A 19,566-nucleotide genomic window follows, 5' to 3' on the forward strand; every position below is an offset into this window, starting at 1 on the left:
CTAAAAGAACAAACACTTGCACATTACTAGGCTGGTTGTGTCGGTGGACAGTACTACTGGAGATAAAAAGAATGCATATTTATATTATCCACCTTTACAGCGGGGGAAAAAAAACTCATTTGCCCCTTAAAATACCCTTGAAACACTGAGAAAGTGGAATTTGGTTTGTGTACCTACAAATGTACCTCTACACACACTGGCTAAGTGCAGCTGCCCCTGGCATGAGGTGAGAGAGCTGCTTAGCCCCAGAGCTAAAAGCCCACATGGAGCTCTCCATCAAAGACTGATCAGGACCTTGAGAGGGAAATAATTAATACAGACCAAAAAGCACAAATTTCTGCCTCAACAAGGCCAGGAAAGCTGAAGCAGCATCATTTTCCAGTCTCACACAAGGTAGCTCGCAAGTGGGGAAAGGTGTTAAGAGCCTGCAACATTAATTAAGTTAATAGTTTGGGATTTAAGACAGGACATCAAACATGCCTGCTATATTACAATCCATTTGTGTGTGCCTGCTCCAAAATCCCAGAGCAAAATTATGTCACTGCAGAGGCAAGGACACGGGTTCTGCCTTGCAGATTTCAATCAGGCAGAATTTACCATTCAGCTGGGTCCTTTCTGGAACACCAGAAGCTGACCTTGAAGAATTACCATGAAAGCTTCAAAAGACAGTCAGTATTTGATCCTGCATAAAATGCAATCACCAGGAATGTCAGGAGATGGAGTCCAAATGAGCACTCTGCTCTGTTCCACCACGGTCTTGTTTTCCTATTAACAAAGTCAGCGATACATTCTTGCTCCAGTCTCAGGAGTAGGAAACTCACTGTGCACAAAATAGTTCTCCTCTGATCTCACACTCACACTGGGCAATGTTTGAAGAGTTTGACCAGGAAAGTTACTTTTACCCAAGTGGGGTTGCAACTTTACCTTGCCCTGTCCCTAATTACTGTGAAGAAGTTGAAATATGCAGATGGGGAAACTTTCTGCTCTCCATTTCCTCTGCCCTGAGGATGGTAGTCCCACTTCCCGAGTCTTATCATAGAATCACAGAATGGTTTGGACTGGAAGGAACCTTCAAGATCATCCAGTCCCACCCCCCTCCACTATCCCAGGTTGCCCCAAGCCCTGTCCAACCTGGCCTTGGACACTTCCAGGGATGGGAATTCCACAGTTTTTCTGGGTAAGCTGTGCCAGGGCCTCACCACCCTGAGTAAAGAGCTTAGCACTGCTCTGCCATGTGGGATTGCCACACCCATTCTCTCCATCTCTCTCCTCCTTCCCCACTTGTTTCCTCTCCCACACATGGCAGTGATGTGAAATCCTTCCAAAACCTCCTTCTGAGGACAGCAATGGGTCTCATCTTGGCCAGGTTGCCCGAGAAGCTGTGGCTGCCCCATCCCTGGAAGTGCTCAAGGCCAGATTGGACAGGGCTTGGAGCAACCTGGGATAGTGGAAGGTGTCCCTGTCCATGGCAGGGGGGTGGAACTGAATGATCTTTAAGGTCCTTCTCAGCCCAAGCCATTCTATAAATTCTATGAATCTGTTCATTCATTCATAAAGTCACAACCAGATTCTGTAACCATATCTATAAGAGATGATTTTTTTTTTTGCCTTGTCCCTCATCTCCCTAAATTTATACAGTGCTGTTCTACAGACATCCACTGATTCTTTATATCCTCCCTTCCAAAACTTCTTCCAGCAGAAAATTTGGAAGACTTTTCTGCAAATAATTTTTTCCCAAGGCAAGTACAGGTATTAGACAAGATCTAAGCCAATGGATCAGGACAGAAATTCATGTTTCAACACCAGCCTCCAGGACCTATGGAGAAGTTACAAAATGGAAAGATAATCTGCAAAGCAATGGTCTGTCAAAGCCTTCATTTTTTAGGAGGTTTTTATAATTAAAAGGAGAAGGGTTTAATCTCCTTACCCTTTACCACAATCACTAAAGCTGTGTATATGCTTTGGGGTGACAGAAATAATTGGTCCCTCCTTTGAGCTCAGATGAATTTTTGGCCATGGTGATGCCTTCCCACAGCAACTTTCATTTGCTGATGGGTAGCAACTTTGGACCAACCAACAACAAAAAAAACCTCCCTGTTTATGTCAAAGCATAAAAATTAAGCTTAATTTTTTAATTAAGCACCCTCCTGAGTGCAAACCATGAAGGAAAATCAAGGTTTTGATTTTCAAAACAAACACACTCAAGCACTTGATCTGTTTCTCAAACCTCCATGCTCCAGCTCAAATGTAGTTTTCAATCCTGAAGCAGCAAGTTTTACAAGTTATCTGTGAGCAGAGCAGTCACAAGTTTGATACCAATGTAGGTATCAATAAGCATTTTACCTTTCTAACTTTAAATCTGGAAATAGAAACATCCTCTCTAAAAATGGCAAAGCATTTAGCCCATCAAAACATCCAAATGGAAAATTTGGAAAGAAAAGAGGAAGCTTTGGACTTCCTCTGAATCACTGAAGTTTGAAGGCTAGTTATCAAGTATATTTAAAAAAGGAAAATGAAAATGAAAGGAAAAAAAAAAAAAAGGTGCAGAACAGCTCCTGCATTAGAGCACACCAACACAAATTTGTTTATTTTTAAATGATTCATCTTCAAACCTGGCGGCGCTCCTCCCAGAAGGCAAAGCCAATATTCTGATTTATTTTTTTGATCTTCTAAATGCAGGCACAGCCAGAAGAAGCCAAGCTGGAGCCCAGGGGGAAGCATTTACATGCTGCAGCCCAGGAACCAGCCCTGCCACAAGGAAACTCCAGTTGGGTCCCAGGCTTGGGTTAATCACGATTTCATTTCCCGGCGCTTGGCCAAGTCCTGTGCACGACTTTTGCTGCAGAGCCTTTCCTCCGTGGGCATGTGCTTCTGCCAAGCTGCAGATAAAACTGATCTCGGCCACTGGGGGTCATTAAAAGGCCTGTTAGAGCCTCCTCCCAGGAACTGAGCTACTTCTCATGCTGGAATCTGACACCTTCTCTCTTTTAGGGATTTCTCAGGACCTCTGCATTAAAGCCCTTCAGGACTGGCAGCCGCTCAGTCGTCTTCGTTTTCTGACACACTGTAGAGGTTTCCCTTCCTTTCCTGCCTCACTTAGATCTGACACAGTCATTGTTGAAATTGTTGAAATATCAGCAAACTGTTGAAATATCAGCAAATCAGCTCCCAGAACTCATCCTGGGTGAATAAATATGACTTGGTAAACAACAGCAGAAGAAATTTAACAGAAGATAATTTCTCCTGACTCTTGAGTTGGTCTCCTGACTGCTGTCCTGTCTGCAGGCTGGGCAAGAAAGGAAACCTTCCAAGGAAGTGGTGATAATACTCTTCTCCCTTCCCTCTTCCCTGCCAAGGAAGCAAGACACACATAAAGATCCTTTGGTAAAGCCTTTGGCATTGTTTCCCACAGTATTCTCCTGGAGGAACCAGATGTTCATGGATTGGACAGGTTTTCTGTGTAAAAACATTGGCTGGTGGTGCATGGAGTTAAATCCAGGTGATGGTGAATGGGGTTAAATCCAGGTGGAGTTAAATCCAGGTGGTGGTGAATGGGGTTAAATCCAGGTGATGGTGAATGGGGTTAAATCCAGGTGGAGTTAAATCCAGGTGGTAGTGCATGGGGTTAAATCCAGGTGGTGGCCGGTCATAAGTGGGTCAGTTCTGGGGACACCCCAATTTAATATCTTTATTGATGATCTGGATGAGAGGGGGAATTTCAGCCTGGAGAAAAGGAGGCTCAGGGGGAACCTTCTCACTCTCTACAACTCCCTGGCAGGAGGGTGGAACCAGGCAGGGTCTGGGCTCTGCTCCCAGGGAACAAGGGACAAGCCAAGAGGAAACAGCCTCATGTTACCCCAGGGGAAGGTTAGATTTGATTTTAGGAAAAATTTCTTTACCAAAATGGTTGTCAAGCATTAAAAGAGAATGCCCAGGAAAGTGGTTGAGAGCTGTGCCCATCCTTCCCATGCAGATGCACATCAGAGCTGGAGCTCCAGGGGATTTCAGGGTAAGGGTTGGGTTTGAGCACAAAGCCATTCCTCAGTCTGCACTGACCAGGATGTGGATTTAAATATGCTCAGGCCAAACTAGGGAAAGTATTTATACAGCACAAAAACCAATGGAATAAACAATGGCATTGTCCTCACTTTGGGAAAACTGGAAAGCAGCAGGGGCAAGAGGGGGACTGAGAGATGAAGGATGAAAACAACTGGGGAAAAGATAGAAAGCAAAAGATGGCAGGGAGAATAAAGCTGAATTCCTGTTGTGTCTAAGCCATCAGATATGGAGGGGGATTTTTAGAAATAGGAAATAGAGGAAATCAAGTGGAATACACAATATTTCTGCCCAAAAGCAAGGCTGGCTTTTATTTTTCAGCCAAAAGAGGAATTCACAGGGTGTTCCTGCAGTGAAACCCCTCCTGCCTGACTCACAGCCCCCTGATGCAAATGCCAAAGAGAAGAGATGCTACCAGGAGGTTTCCTAAGGTTTTCTACTGCAGGCAGGCACTGCCATTGTCTAGGGTGATGCTGAAATGCTGGCCTTGTCCTCAACCCCTCTCTCTCAGTTCTGAGGACATCTCAGACATGCCTGGAAGAAGTAAAACACAGCAATAAAAAAAATTTTTAAAAAGCCAAAAAAAAAAAAGGTAGGGGGAATGGTCTATTCCAATCAAAAAGACAGGATGTTCTACCAGAAACAAAAGAATTGGAGAGCAGCAGCAAGACAAGCAGCCCTCCTCCCACCAACTAGACATCATTAAAATAAAATAAAATAAAATAAAATAAAATAAAATAAAATAAAATAAAATAAAATAAAATAAAATAAAATAAAATAAATTCTTACCAAGTCAAATCTGGATATGGAGGGGAAAAGGAGCATTGACATTAAGACACACTAACAAGTCAATTAAAATCCCTCATCTTGTTGGAGCAGAGGGTGCCAGGTATCCCCCAAATACAAAGTGGCCAAACTTCTCTGATCTCCAGGAATTTCAATCTCCCAGAAGGAAGCTCTTGTTTGCCACAGTGGCTGTTTTCTTATTGTACATAAACATGAACTTCTTCTCCCTGTCAGGATGTAAATATGCCCTGGTTTCTTCTTCACTAAGGAGCAATAAATGTGAAAACCCCATGGAGTTGAAAGAAAATTTGTAAAATAACTGAAGATACTGAAATTGTGTTAACAGATCCAAAATTTAAAAGTATGAATCAACAGCACTTTGGTTCAGCAGTAAGACTATAAAAGGAGAGGTATGAAATGACAATATGACTGAAACCTCCAAATTACATTTCAAAAAACACACACACACACACACTGCACATCCATTCCCCCCAGGTATGCACATCCTGTATATTTTTAGTGATTTTATTGTTGTTAGATCCTGACTTGGAATTATCTGTGCATTGTTCAAAGTCCCAGCCATCTGGCTGCAGTCTGGCTGGTAAAGCACTTCAGGAAAATCAGCTGACATCTCCTCCTTCCCCACCTGGTTAACTCCTGCAGTACCTGAAATAAATCTAAAAAAAAAATGACTACTACAGCAGTGCAATAAAAGGGAGTTTTTGCTGCATTTTGTCATAAACCCAAGTTCTTTGCAAACTGTATTTTACAGTAAACTCTCTTTCTAAATCTCTGCTTTACCCCATCTTGCAGAAGTGAAAATAAGAGTAAACAAGAACTCAGAGGAAGGAGTGGGAGGAAGTGATACAGAAATCTTACTTTGCTCAGCCCATCGCTTTGGTTGCCTCCACACAGGTGGAAAAGTATAGGAGGTCTGAAATTTCCAGACTCCCAGGACTGTTTTTTCCCTTCAAAACCTCTTTTTTTAAGGGAGAATGGGATGGTTCCCAGTGGTCTTGCTTCCACACAGCTTCATACGCAACAGACCTGTTTTACATGCCAAGTTCAAGTCCAGTGCTATTCCCAGCCCCAAAAGGTGGATTTATGACTTTAAAAATCTTCAGAGGGCTTTATGACTTCAAAAAACCTTCTATACATAATTTTGTCCCTCTACTTTGCCAGCTGTATCCCTGTTTCCATTTCCGTATCTCTGTTAGGAGAGGAGAAGGAATAGAGAACATTGTATTTTATGCAGCGTGGCTGTGATCAGCTCTTCATTGTTCTGCTCCCCACTAAGGACCTGAGAAGAGCATTTAGAGAAAAAAAAAAAAATAAAATAAAAATTCCCCACCTAACCAAATAATGCTCTGTGCATTCACATGTATGGAACATTCTTTGTCTTTCTGAAAATCCACTCCCAAATCTCTGGATGAAGGTTTCAAAGCAAGGAATGGCCAAACACAGAAGTATCCATTGGAAATATTCCACTTTAGTACATTGCTGGGCAGCAAGAGATTTAGGAGCAATCAGGTTTGACTGGCTGTAAAAAACAAACAAACAAAAAAACAACAGCAACAAAACAAACAAACAAAACCAAAAACCAACCAAACAAAAAAAACAAACCAAAACAAAGAAAACCACAACCAACCAACCAAATAAAAAAACCTACATTGGTTGAAATTTCAAGAGATCCTTAAAACCCTTCCAGAGCAGAAAGGGGAACCTTGGATGATCCACTCCCACACCCACAGCTGCATCATCAGGTATCTGGAGATCTCTGAGGTCTGACCTTAAAGAGATTCTGAAAATAGGACATAATCTGTAAAAAAGCCCATTGGGAATATTTTAATCCTGGTACTGTATCTCCCAAGAATCACCTGCTGACCAATTCAAGCTTGATTTTCACTAAAATATTGGCTTTGGAAGGAATTAAAGAATTTTTAATGTACTTAGCATGTGTTCATATAGAAAAAATAATAGTATCATCATTCCATTGCAGCCCTCAGCAGCCAGGAAAAAAGGTGAGAAACACAGAGATATCCCCAAAACATTTTTCCACCTTGGGATTAAGAAATAATTGGAAATTTGTTTTACAAACACCTACACAACCATTTGTACATCTCAGAACCTCTTGAAGCTGCTTCTTCCATCCAGCCACTGCAGCACCACCACTACCTTCAGCCACACACAGCCACTGAATGTGCTCATAAATCCCAACTTCATTAATATCCAAGTATAACAGAGAAATTCTGGCAGGATCTGCAATGCATACATGCTAACATCCAATTTAAAACCCCTCCTTGCTCCTAAATGCTTCCCATCCACACTAATTCACCCTAATCCCCAATCCACCTGCTTACATCTGCCGAGTCCTTCCCCTGCTGATCTTTAATCCCTGCCCATTTCTAGCTGCCAGTGTCAGACTCCAAGCCAACATCACCTGGAAGAAGAGATATTCACAAATAATATTTCTGGACTGACAACATGGATAAAAGCTTTATTTCTTTATTTATTTATTTTCTCTCCACTCAAATTCTGTTTGTGTCGTACGTATTTGGGTCAGCTCTGTCTACCCCTCCATTATGTACAGAAGTGAGATTTGTGTGTGTTCTGCAAATAAATACATCCTTAAAGTGGGGCTGCAGAACAGAAATCCACAGCTGTGTTGTCCCAGGGTGACTTTATGATGCTTGCATCCACACTCATCTGTTCTGTTTATGCTGGGTATTAAGTCCTGCACGTTTAAGACTGGTTCCAAAAGCAAGGGGGAAGGAAAAAGAGCTCTCCTTTGCTTTACAAAAAGAACTCTCTCTACAATCCATAAAAAGACTTTCTGAATTTACCATCTCTTCAAAACAGCAAAAGGTTTTGTTGTTTAATATTATTCATTTTTTTAATGCTTATGAATGCTTATTAAACAAACAGGTTTTTTACACTTCTCCCAAAAAAAAAAAAAATTCTTTTCTCTTGAGAAAGTGGATGGAAAGGTGGTTAAATTTTGCCCTTTAAAAAAAATCATCCCTTTAAAAGTTCCCTTCCAAATTTGTCCCAAACCAAAATATATGTTTTTCAGTATCTCTATAAATCTCCATCCCTATTTTCTTGGCAGAAGGTAATGCCATAAAAACTCCACTTGAATTTTCAAAGAGAAAAAGGAAAATTCAATCACACACAGAGGATGCTAAATTCTTTTATTTTTAATTAGAAAATTATTTCAATTAAGAAATTTTACATCCTTGACAATTTAATTAAGTGGATAATACTAGGTATAGGGGAAAGCAACAAGAAAGCAGGGAATTTAAGAGGTTTGCACCTGGCCACACTATGGAGTAATGACAGAGGGACCAAGACATGGATGTGCTCTCCAAAAAATCAGACACTTGTCTGACACTGTTAGACACAGCTGCATTCATGCGCAGAGATTTTGTTGGTTTACCTATTATTACTTTAAATATTAATATTATTAATACAAATAATATATTAACATCTCAAATGTGCAGAGTTCCATCTCACTCAGCATGTCCTGCAGCACCCAGTGTCCATATCACAACAGCACAGGCAACAGAGGTGTTTTTCCTTCCTAAACTTTATCCCAGGTTTTAGACTTTATGGATTAGTTCCCCTTCACAGCCAAAAAAAAAAAAAAACAACAAAACAAAACAAAAAAAATTCTGGAGCAATTCAGTTAATATCAAGTTTGGTTTGCAGCCAAAGATCAGGGTGAGGTAGCACCGTCTCACCTGGGCTAAGAATCTGAGCTGTGCCAGTGTCTGATTCACACCTGGGGAATTCTTGGGACAAAGCAAAATCCTGCCAGAAACTATTGCAGCTCTTCTTCCAATGCCCAGGAATGTCCACTCCCAAATTTCCTGGGGTTATTACAGCAATAGTGGAGGAGACAGAACATCACTGTACATGGATATTCAAACTAGGACAGACCAGGCTGAATTCAATTTCAACCTCATTTGGTTTCCTGATGAGCACATTAATAAAAAAGCCTAAAAAGCAATAGGAAAAAAAAGACCTTTTAGCAGCCATAAGGGAAATAAAAAGTGTCAGCACCTTCCCAAGAAAGAAATACAACATGGAGTGGATAAAGTTGTGTTAGAAATGGCAGTCTGTTTCTGGACAACACCTTTTCCAGCAAAGTTTGGGATTTCTTCCACTCATATTGCAGGAAAGGAGCTGCAGAACCTCAGGAAAAAAATTCTGGCTGGAGTATTTAGCCTGTCTGGATGCTGATTCTGCTTCCTGCCTGGGGAGACAGCTCGATGAACCAAACTGGGATGCAGCCACCACCCCAGACACTGGAAATATTCCAGCAAACCTGGAATAAGCTCTGATCTGCTCTACCCCTGATTTCAGAGTGAAACCATCCAGGCAGCACATCTGCCTGGCACAGCAGGACACTGGGGAGCACTGGGATGTGCAGGTAGAGACAGCTCTGATGGAAAACCAAACAGCTGCAGAAGGGTTGCTCCAGCCTCAGCCTGTTTCCCATGGATCCCCATACAGCAAACGTGGACAGATGTTCCTACAAGGTCATGCAGCAATCCCACTGCTCAGTTTCAGCTGTATCTTGTTTCAGGTGGACATTTTTGCAGGCACAGATCAAGAAAAACAGGCTGCAGATCCTATCCAAGCATTGGGTAGTGCCAAGATGCAAAGCACAGGGTGGAAGCCCAGTGGTGTAGAAAATGTTGAGGTACATTTGCATTCCTTACAGCACTTGCAGGAATTTCATAATAGAGCCAAGCACTCCCTTATGGCTTGTTGGAGGGCCACTCTGCTGTCCTGACCAGAGAAGTGCTCTTGAGAAACTGAGGAAGTTTCAAAGCCACACAATTGGATTCAATCTACAGAATTATAGAATCTTGGAAGCCTTGATCAGAGAATCACAGAAATATAGAATGGTTTGGGTTAGAAGGGACCTGAAAGATCATCCAGTTCCACCCCTCTGCCATGGGCAGGGACACCTTCCACTGTCCCAGGGTGCTCCAAGCCCCATCCAACCTGGCCTTGGACACTTCCAGGGATGGGGACTCCACAACCTCTCTGGGCAATTTGTGACAGAGCCTCACCACCACCACAGGGAAGAATTCTTCCCAAATCCCATCTATATCTTCCCTCTTTCATTTTAAAATCACTGATGTCTTGTCCAGGTCTGAACAGCTCAAACAAGAGCTGGTACAAAGTTTGAATGAGCCAGTAGCTGAGTTTTATTTTGTTAATGAAACGTTTTTTCCCTCTGCCTCCAAAACAAAGAAAAGCCTTTTAAAGAGCAGCCAGAAGGGAAAAGACATTGGGCTAAATTCATTTCAGGAGCTGAAACTAAAGCACAGGGCAGTCTCTTCTCCTTTAGGAAAATACACCCATGTGGAAAGACATCCCAGAAGAGCAGCCCCAAGTCTGGGCACACATTGGGAAAGGAACCACAAGAACATTCATGGAATCACAGAATCAGAGAATGGCCTGGGCTGGAAAGGACCTTACAAACATCTGGTTCCAAACATCTGCAATGGGCAGGGACACTTTCCACTGGACAATTTCCACCAGCAACATTAATTCTGTTTTTCTTTCCCTACCAAGGCACCTCTACCACACAACAAGCCAGCTCTGGGCAGAGGATCTTCTTAAACTACTTCTAATTCCACTGTAATTGAGTGGAAAATGAAGCAAGCTGTTCTGAGCTGTTCTGATATTTAAATGCATTTCCAGCTGAAATGCCTAAGGAAAGGTGAGTGTCTTTGATTTCTGATTTTCTGTCAAAGACTGAGACAGCCAGCATGAGTTTTAGATGTTTGCATTAAAATTGCTTTGGATAACCAAGACTAGCAAATAAAATTGGTAAAGAAGAAAAAAAGTTTATTTTACCAAGAGGTTTTTTCATTGGTTTGTTGGTTTTGTTGCTTTTTTTTTTCCTGCTAAGAATTTGTCAGATCACCTTCACATATTTCATTAAAATACTTATTTATTCCAATAGTGTCTTCTGATTTTGCTAGTTATATAAATAAATGCATAACCACTTCCAATTTCCGAAATACTGAAATTATAGCAAAACGTTCATTATAACGTTAAAAGTGCCAAAAGGGATAGGGCAGAGGTTTTCAAAACAAACAGTTTCAAAGTCAATTCATGTTTGAAAGTTAATTCTCCTGGCAATTCCTTTTGCTATAAAACATGTTGTTCATTATTCTTTAATATGTTTTCTTAAGTTTAGTCTTATTAATTCATTAAATCATTGCTAAAAATCTCCAAGAACTGGATGTAAGGCAGAGAAGATCCTCTAAATCTAGTGAAAATGGACTAAGAAAATAAATATATAACTTTTGGAAGTTTTGCACAATAGCAGAGAAACAACATGAAATAATTCTGTAGATGCCACAAAAATGTTTTTGGGGTTGTCTAGTGAGAGAGATCATCTTATTATGATTTTTTGTATTGTTTGCACTTAGACTTGCACTTTACTAATGACTTATTTAATATGGCACCCAACTCCTCAACTTCTGTGGGACCATAAATTCAAGAAAATATGATGAGACCCAAGACTTAGAAGCCAAAGTCAATTATTAAGACTCTCAGAAATGTTTTACACAGCATTTGACAAGCCACATTATTGTTTAGAGCTTTCTAAATTAGAGACAAGTCCAGGAGGAAACCTTGGCGCGATGTTTGTGAGCCCATCTGAGCATGACAGAGAAAAGCTGCTACAGGAGGTCACATCTTCAGTCCTTCCTTCTTTGAAGCTTGGACTTGATGATCTTGGAGGTCTTTTTGAACTTTAATGATTCTGTAATTCCACACTTGATAGGACTGCATCCCAAAAGCAGTTTGTTTGAATTACTGAATGTGATCTGGCCCAGCCCTTCAGTTTGAGACTTCAGCCTTTGGAAAAACCACTCTTAATATTGCATAGCAGCTTTGAACGTCCCCCAAAAAATCAACAATTTTGTTCTTGCTTCCTTTCACTGTTTTTAACTCTTTCTGGCACTCTTTCTTGAGGACAATTAAATGCATGATTTTGGATGGTGTTGCCACAATCAGACCTGGACCTCCCACCAGCCCCTCTGGACAACGCCTTTCACTGCAATGACCACAGGCTTCAAATTCCCTTCAGCAAAGCATTCCAAGTATTGGAATTAATCTAAGAAGCCAGTCCAAAACCAAAGCAGTGCTCAGACCCCAAGAGAGCAGGATTAACCACCTGCTCAGTGTAAATTAACCCCAGGGGGACTCCCTGTGTACCCAGGAGTTTGTTCTGTGCTTCAGCTCTTTGCAGCCTCGAGATGTGGGGCTGGCAGTGGATTCCTTCCCATGGTTTGGCACCAAACCTGGGGCTGCAGTGAGCCCACGGTGTGGTCAGGAATGTTGGGGTTTTTCACAAAGGGATGGGACTGTTGGGACACCTGAGCTTTATTGCAGCATCAGCCTCATAACATGGTTGAGACAATAGAAAGATGACAGAAGCTCATGTCCTGCCAGCAGCAGCCAAAGATTTCTTTGTTACAGAGCGTTTTAAAAACTTTCCAGCCAATAACATATTGCTAAAGCTTACAGACAATTGTTCTAGCCAATCACTAAAAGTACACATACACCTGCCTCACACAATGCTTGCTTATCTGCTTTCTATTAGCAATTTACAGTAATTCATTATTAAGCTTAAAACCTTCTACTATCTTCCTAAGTATATTTTTCTGCAGTCTTAAGGTCTATCTTAGCCAAGCCTAAAACTCAAGCTATTGTTTCATGTCCTTGCTTGCTGTACAATTGTAACTTTTTCTACTTTCAGACATTGCAGCTGCACCTAGCTCTAAGTTTTCTGTTCTTTCTGTTTCTAAGGCCTGCTTTTACAGCTTTCTGGAAATCTTCTTACCTTTACTATTTCCCACATTTCCCCCTCTGGGTACAACCACAAAGAAACTCTCTTATCTTTGTTGCTTATTGACTACCTTTCTAGAAATATTACCTTTACTATTTCCCACAGCCAGGCCATGGTGCTGGTTTGTACCTGAGCTTTTGAGTGAGTTTTGCCCCAAAACCAGAGCTTCTGCCAGCCCCACCCCACCAAAGGGGTCACCATCATCTGAACACCTCCCTCCCATGGAGCACAGGAGCTCTGTGACTCTGCCAAACATGGAGGCAACCATGAACTCCATGGTGTGTTTTTAAAGACAAATCACTTTTCTGAACTGCTAGAAAAAGAGGGAAATAGGATGGGAATGGACAGAAGGGTGGTTAATCTGTAGGGAATATTGGATTTTTGGGAAAAACTCTTCACTGAAAGGGTTGTCAAGCCCTGGAGCAGGGAAGTGGCTGAGTCCCCATCCCTGCAGGGATTTTTTGGGGACTTGGTTTAGTGGTAGACCTGGCAGTGCTGGGTTAATGGCTGGACTCAAGGATCTCAGAGGGATTTTCCCACCTAAACAATTCCATGACAAGCCAGTGGCATCACTGGCGCATGACCTTCCACCCAAGGGCTGGTTGGTGCAGCACAGAGGCAGGCGAGTGGTAGAGATGGGAGGAAAATAAAATTATAGACCTGATTCCAGGAAAAAAAATGGCAGAAAAAATCATTTAACAATTGGTAAGTATTAAAATGATGAGTAGGTGATTTATACCCAGAGAACACTGCCAAGGACAACTTGCAGGGACCAATCTCATTCTGTTCAGTGACAAGATAACCAACCTTATCCAACCAGGAGAAAGACTCACATGTGATACATCTTGAGTACAAACCTGGCCAGAGTCCCACACAAAATCTTCAGGAGAAACTGAGGGGGAAATGGTCTAAATGAAGTCACAGCCAAATTAAGCACTGACCCAGCAGTCCCTTGAGCTCACCTGGAAGCAATGCACTGCTGGAATATAAAATTAACCTTACCTTTTCAGAGCTGGCATTTAATGTCCAGGTTACAGTAAGGTTAATAAAAGCAGTGTTAAAAATTTCCTGTCTTGTGGCATTTTAATCCAAGCTATTTAAATTCCCTGACCTATATGCCTCCTTGTGTAAGGCAGGTTTTGTTCATTTTCCCCACAAAAAGATGGTTTTGGGAAGGTAGGCTGGGGATGGTAGAGAGTGCAGGTTGCACACAGTAGGATCCAGAGTTCCCTACTGCTGTACAGTGTTTGCTCTCTGTTTATCTTAGACATGTCACATTACTTAAAAAGTTGCATTTTTGAAGTCAATCTTTTCCATTTCTTAGGTTTAAACTTAAAGCAAAAAGAAAAAAAAAATCAAAACAAAACAATAACTTTGTACTACCTGGTTTCTAATTTGTTCATGCAACATCAGTGCCCAGATGAAGCTCAGAGAAGTTCCTACAAAGAAACAGGGAACACGTGGGTTTGCAATGATTTTGGGCATCAGAATGAGGATATGAGAAGCAGGTGTTGCTGGAGGAGGTTGTAACTCCCAGCAGCAAAGCAGGGACATGGCTTACATGGCTTATGCCTCCTCCTGCCACTCCTGGCTGTCCCTCAGTGGCTGTGGGACAACCAAATTCCTAAAGTGCTCTACTCCAGGTAATCCTGGTGATCCTGCTTGTGACACACCTCAGGGTGCTCCTTGGTTAAGGCCACAGAACATCTGAGTTCTGCTAAGCTTCTCTCTCCCTCCTCCTAAAACCTGCCAGTATTAAATAATAATAATAATAATAATAATAATAATAATAATAATAATAATAAATAACAATAACTTGTTTTTGTTTTTCCCCAAGAAATCCTGGATATCCACCATCAAAACCAGAGTCTGAACTAGAGTTTTCCAACACCAAGGTGTGCAGGGCAAACCAAATTTCCGAAAACACTGCCTCAGGATCCTCCCCAAACTCTGCAGATGGAGTCTGTGGATCTCCCTAATTAGGCTGGTCAGCAACATTAACCTCCACATGGCCTGAGGACGGGCTCTGAGTCCATCCATCATCACATCAGCCCAGAGCCAAGGGGATCACCTTCAAATAATTAAACTTTCCCATCCTGGCTGCACATTTGGATTGAGCATGGTAGAAGCAGAGCCAAGGCAAACAGATGCATAGGCACAGAGGAAACCCCCTTGGCAGTATCACCCCTCATTAAACAAAACCAAACTAAACCTGAGCCCTCTTTTTTTGCTGTCTGTATTACAGATGAAGCAGTTCCACCCCCAACACCTTTATTGCTGCTGCATCTCAGGATTTTCTGTTGGATATTGAATATTACCACTGGACCACCGATGGACATTTACCTGCAGGGACACCTGGTTTGATTTATTTATTATCTACAAAGAGAGGGAGAGGTTTAAAGCACACACAGAAGATTCCCATTAAGGTCTGTCCCTGCTGAGAGCAGAGACACAAATGCTGGTGGGAAGGCCATGCTCCTTTGTTCCAGCCACACCATGATCTAATACAAAAGGCAATTTTTCTTAGCAAACCAGTCATCCATTGTCCAGAAGCAGGAGGCAGATAATTAGTGCTGCATTACCCTCTCCTGGCACTTAATTAATGGAATATTTGGGGATGCTGTGACAAAAGGCATCCAAGGTGTCCATCTTCTGTGGCAAAGGGACACAGGTTCAGATGAGCATGGAGCAGAATCACAGAATGCCAAGTTGGAAAGGAACCTCAAGGATAATCTGATCCAATCTCTCCTGGCAAAAGCACAGCCTGGACAAGATGGCCCAGCACTCCATCCAGAGGAACTTTAAAATTGTCCAACATTCAGGAATCCACCACTTCTCTGGGGAGATTATTCTAAAGGCTGTTTGTTCTCATTGCAAAACATTTACCTCTACTCTGAGCCCCTGATAATCTCCCCAGGAGTAACTTGCACCCAATACCCCACATCTTTGCCATGTGAAAAGAGAGCCTGCATCTCATTTGTGGCCACTTTTAAATGCTGGAACACAATGAAAAGGTCTCCACTAAACTTTCTTCTCTCAAGGTTGAACAAACTTCTGACTGAGACACAGAGGAAGGAAACTTCTCCAAGGTGCCTTGGACAATGCAAACAGGTCCCTCCCCTTGCAATCTTTTCCACAGGGATGCTTAACTGAGGAACCAACCAATTTTGGCTGGCTGGGAAAATCCACGCTGGAGGACCCTGGAGATGTATCCATGGCAATGCCACCAGGCAGGATGTGTGCAAGCCTGGAGGGGAAACCAGCACTCAAGTCTAAGCCATAACCCAGAGCATCAACAGGCTCTGCTGGGCAGCCAACACACCGCGGACGTTTCAAAATAACTGAATTTTCCACACCAGCTCCTCTTTGCCATCCACTAAGGGTGGCTTCAGCATCACAGCTCCAGCTGCCAAGCTAAGGACAAGTTGGGAACAATAAGGGATGTCTTCAAATATTTAGAGATTTCAAGTGTCTTGAGTTATTCTGTGAATTTGCATTAAAAAGAGAGGCTCTTTCATATAGCACAATAAATATTCTTTTTTTTTTTAAATCTAAGCTACAATGCATTGACATCCATTGTTTGTCTAATCCACATTTCAATTCTGTTTTCTTATGGTTCTTTGATTGTGCCCAAGTATCCCATTCTTTCTTGCTTTTATGCCTTTAATTTTGCCTTGCAGAATAGCCTAAAAAATCAGTATTTACAACTGAACAGACAACTTGTACTTACTTCAATACCTTCTTCCTGTTCAAAGAAAAAAAATCAAAATTAAACCCAAATTTCTAAGAGAGAAACCCAAGATTAACCTCTGCTTTTTTTAAAAAAAATATATATTTTTCCATCCAGGGAGAACCACTATTTGTGAAACAAAAAAATGTTTCCCAAAGAACATTTTCAACCCTCAAAATATGAACACCAAATCAGGCTGTGTTAGTGAATATTGAAATCAAAGACAAGTGGAGACAGTGGTGACATTCTTCCCTGGTGAAAAAAGGAAAAGAGACCCTTTTGCCATGTTACCAGAGCAGGCCAGGTCCAGGAACAAAATGAAAGATGTGTTCCAGATAAAAAGACTTGCTCAAAGCCAGACTAGATAAGCCCAGATCAGCCCTAGAGCTGGTCTGGCCTCTGCTTAAAAAAACTACACAGAGAGAGAATCCAGGGCCACTTCCGAGCCACTGTTTAAGGTTTCAGCATTCCTGAGTGAGTTTTTGATCCTGTTTGCCACATCCAAGCATGTTTCCCAGATTCAAGAAGCTTCCATATCAAAGCTATCCTCTGGGAAAGCACAGCCCACTGCATTTTTGTACATCCTCTCACCTACTCCCTCCATCTGCCAGCCTGAGAACAACCATTGAGGCAAACTTTTTATGTAAAGGTGATGGGGAGATGAGAAAAGACACAAGCCACTTTGGAGAAAATTCTGCATTTCTTCTTCTGGTTCCCCAAAATCCCCCCAAAACCCTCATTAGTGCTGCTCTCCCGTGCCACAGCCTCCAATTCTGAGCATGGTAAGATGCTCACAGATTAAAGCACACAGATTAAACTGCAGAAGTTTGAGTTTCACCTTTGAAAATCAGTGTCAGGAATGACCCCTTGTGAGGGTGTGATATTTACTCAGCAGCCACAGTGAACCTGAGCAAGTCAAACTTCAGCCCTCAGGGAACCAGGTGGAATAAATTACAGCAGGGGAGCAATACTTCACCTAGAGGCTGATAGCCTTGTCTGGAAGGGCCTCCAAATGGGTTCCTGCTCCCAAATCCACTCCCATCAATGGATCCATAAGACATTTTCTGGATAGTGATGGATGCTGGATTACACTTCAAACCTAAAAAACAGAAAAAAAGACAGGCACAGCCCTGTTAAAAGTCAGTTAAACTTTTTTTTTTTTTTTCCAGTAGCCTAAGGAAAAAAAAAGGACTGAGAAGGAAAATAAAAGACACAGGGCAATCTCCAAACTTCAAGATGCCCACCTGCAAAAAAATTAAAAGCACTAAAATCCAGGTGTTCTGGACTTCAAATGGTTTTGAGGGCAAGCAAGTCATTTGACCTCCCTGTGTCTCATTTTCTCCACTGATAAAGGGCAACTTTTAATTCCTTGCTGTTCACAAAGTGCTTTGAGATCCTGAGCTGGAAGGTAAAGACTTAAGCACTCGATCACAAAAAAGGTGATGCTGTCTTCTGGAACATTACCAGTATCCAGCTGGCTGGAGTTTATCCATCACACTGCAGCCCTGATGAGCTCTCAAAAGAGACAGTTTGCTGTTATAAGCTCCCGGGCCTCCAGCAGAAATATTGGAGCCAGATTTATTTTGCCTTGCTGGTTAAAAAAAAAAAAAAAAAAAAAAAAAATTAAAAATCTGCAAGGCCTGAGGTAGCAGCAGCAGAATGAAATAAATGCAGCAGTCAGAGCAGGACAACTTCTTCCTCCTTATCCACAGAATTGCCTCACCCAGACATCCTCCAGCATTTCAACAGTGCCCAGGGCTTTGGTATCAAAATAGTTCAGCTCAAAGGCATGGAGATGATGGCAGCAAAGGAAGAGAAGAGATAAAGGTGCGGCGTGAGCTGGGAGATTTTACAGGACCAAACCCAGATGCTGCTTTCTTACACCAAGGCTATGAAAAAACCACCCCAGACTGGTGTTTCTACCACAAAAAAGAAGTTACAATCCTGCAAGAAGAGCAGCACTTTTGGTGTGATGGGAAAACAAGAATGGTTTGGCTTGTGAGGGACCCTTAAAGGTCATCCAGTCCAATCTCTTTGGCCTGAAATATTTCTAGTGATGTTCCAGTGTTTTACTCACCTTACCATACACTAAAATTCTTCATTATAACTACTCTGTATCTACTCTTTTTCTTAGCTTAAAACCATTGTCCTATCACTACAGGTGCTGCTAAAAAGTCTGTCCTTTTCTTTCTTATACTGAGTACTGAAAGGCCACACTAAGGAATCCCCAGAGCCTTCTCCTCTCCAGGCTGAACAACCCCAGCTGCACAGCCTTTCCTCACAGCAGAGCTGGTTCATCTCTCTGATCATTTTGTGGCCTCCTCTGGTCCTGCTCCAGCAGTTCCAGGTCTTTCTTGCACTGATGTTGGGTTGTTAGGCTGGATGACGTGAGCTGTAACGCTTTGTTCTGGGCTTGGATATTCAAATTTCTCATGTTCTGGACAAGACATTTTCCCTCTGACAGAGAGCTGGTAATGGCCTCCACTTTCTGTGGCACACGACCAGGTGTCACATGATGTCCTAATTGACAGATATCTCAGAAAAAGTCTCTTTTGGGGTGCACTGTGATACTGACACTTGCAGCTATTCCTTTGGTTTGTCCTCCATGCAAAGTAAAGCACCAGAAAATCCCAGTTCTGCACTGTACTGGGAACAGCCTGATGGCCTCAGGCACCTGTTGTACTTCATTCTCCTTTTTTTTTTTTTTTCTTTCAGAGTTTCAAAACCAAGGGAAAAAAAAAAAAAAAAATCAGTGCTGAGATTCACCAGACAGCGGAACTCCAGGACCAAAAGAAATCACTCACCATCCTCCCTTAATTGGGCCAGACACATGAAAGAGGATGAAAGTGCAACTGCCTTGACAGAGCAATGGTTGGGAGCTAAATCCATTAAAACTGGAGAAAATCCAGAGTGCAGCTTCCCCTGCCAGCCCCAGTGCACCACGGACACACATAATTGGCATCCCAGGCTGCAGGTGCCCCCAGGGCAGAAAACCTTCATTTTAGGGAAACAGCCTTCAGCCCAAATCTGTGGAAGTTGAGCTGTGAGAGCCTGAGAAGCCAGAGAAAAGGTGAAGGTGTGTGTTGGAGTGTGCTTCAAGGAGACAGAAAACGGA

At 42.2% G+C, this 19,566-nt stretch overlaps 1 protein-coding gene across 6 annotated transcripts in view; it reads right to left on the reverse strand.

Annotated features, from left to right (window-relative positions):
* Positions 1-19,566, reverse strand: part of TSNARE1 (t-SNARE domain containing 1) — a 469,579-nt gene that overhangs the window by 351,783 nt on the left and 98,230 nt on the right. For all 6 annotated transcript variants that reach the window (XM_054647416.2, XM_054647423.2, XM_077189516.1 and 3 more), the window contains one exon: positions 17,428-17,550. In XM_054647416.2, coding sequence (XP_054503391.1) covers positions 17,428-17,512 — 85 coding nt within the window. In that variant the 5' untranslated portion in view covers positions 17,513-17,550. The remainder of the gene's footprint in view (positions 1-17,427; positions 17,551-19,566) is intronic.

The sequence above is a fragment of the Agelaius phoeniceus genome, chromosome 1 (genome assembly GCF_051311805.1).
Source record: "Agelaius phoeniceus isolate bAgePho1 chromosome 1, bAgePho1.hap1, whole genome shotgun sequence".
Lineage (NCBI taxonomy): Eukaryota > Metazoa > Chordata > Aves > Passeriformes > Icteridae > Agelaius > Agelaius phoeniceus.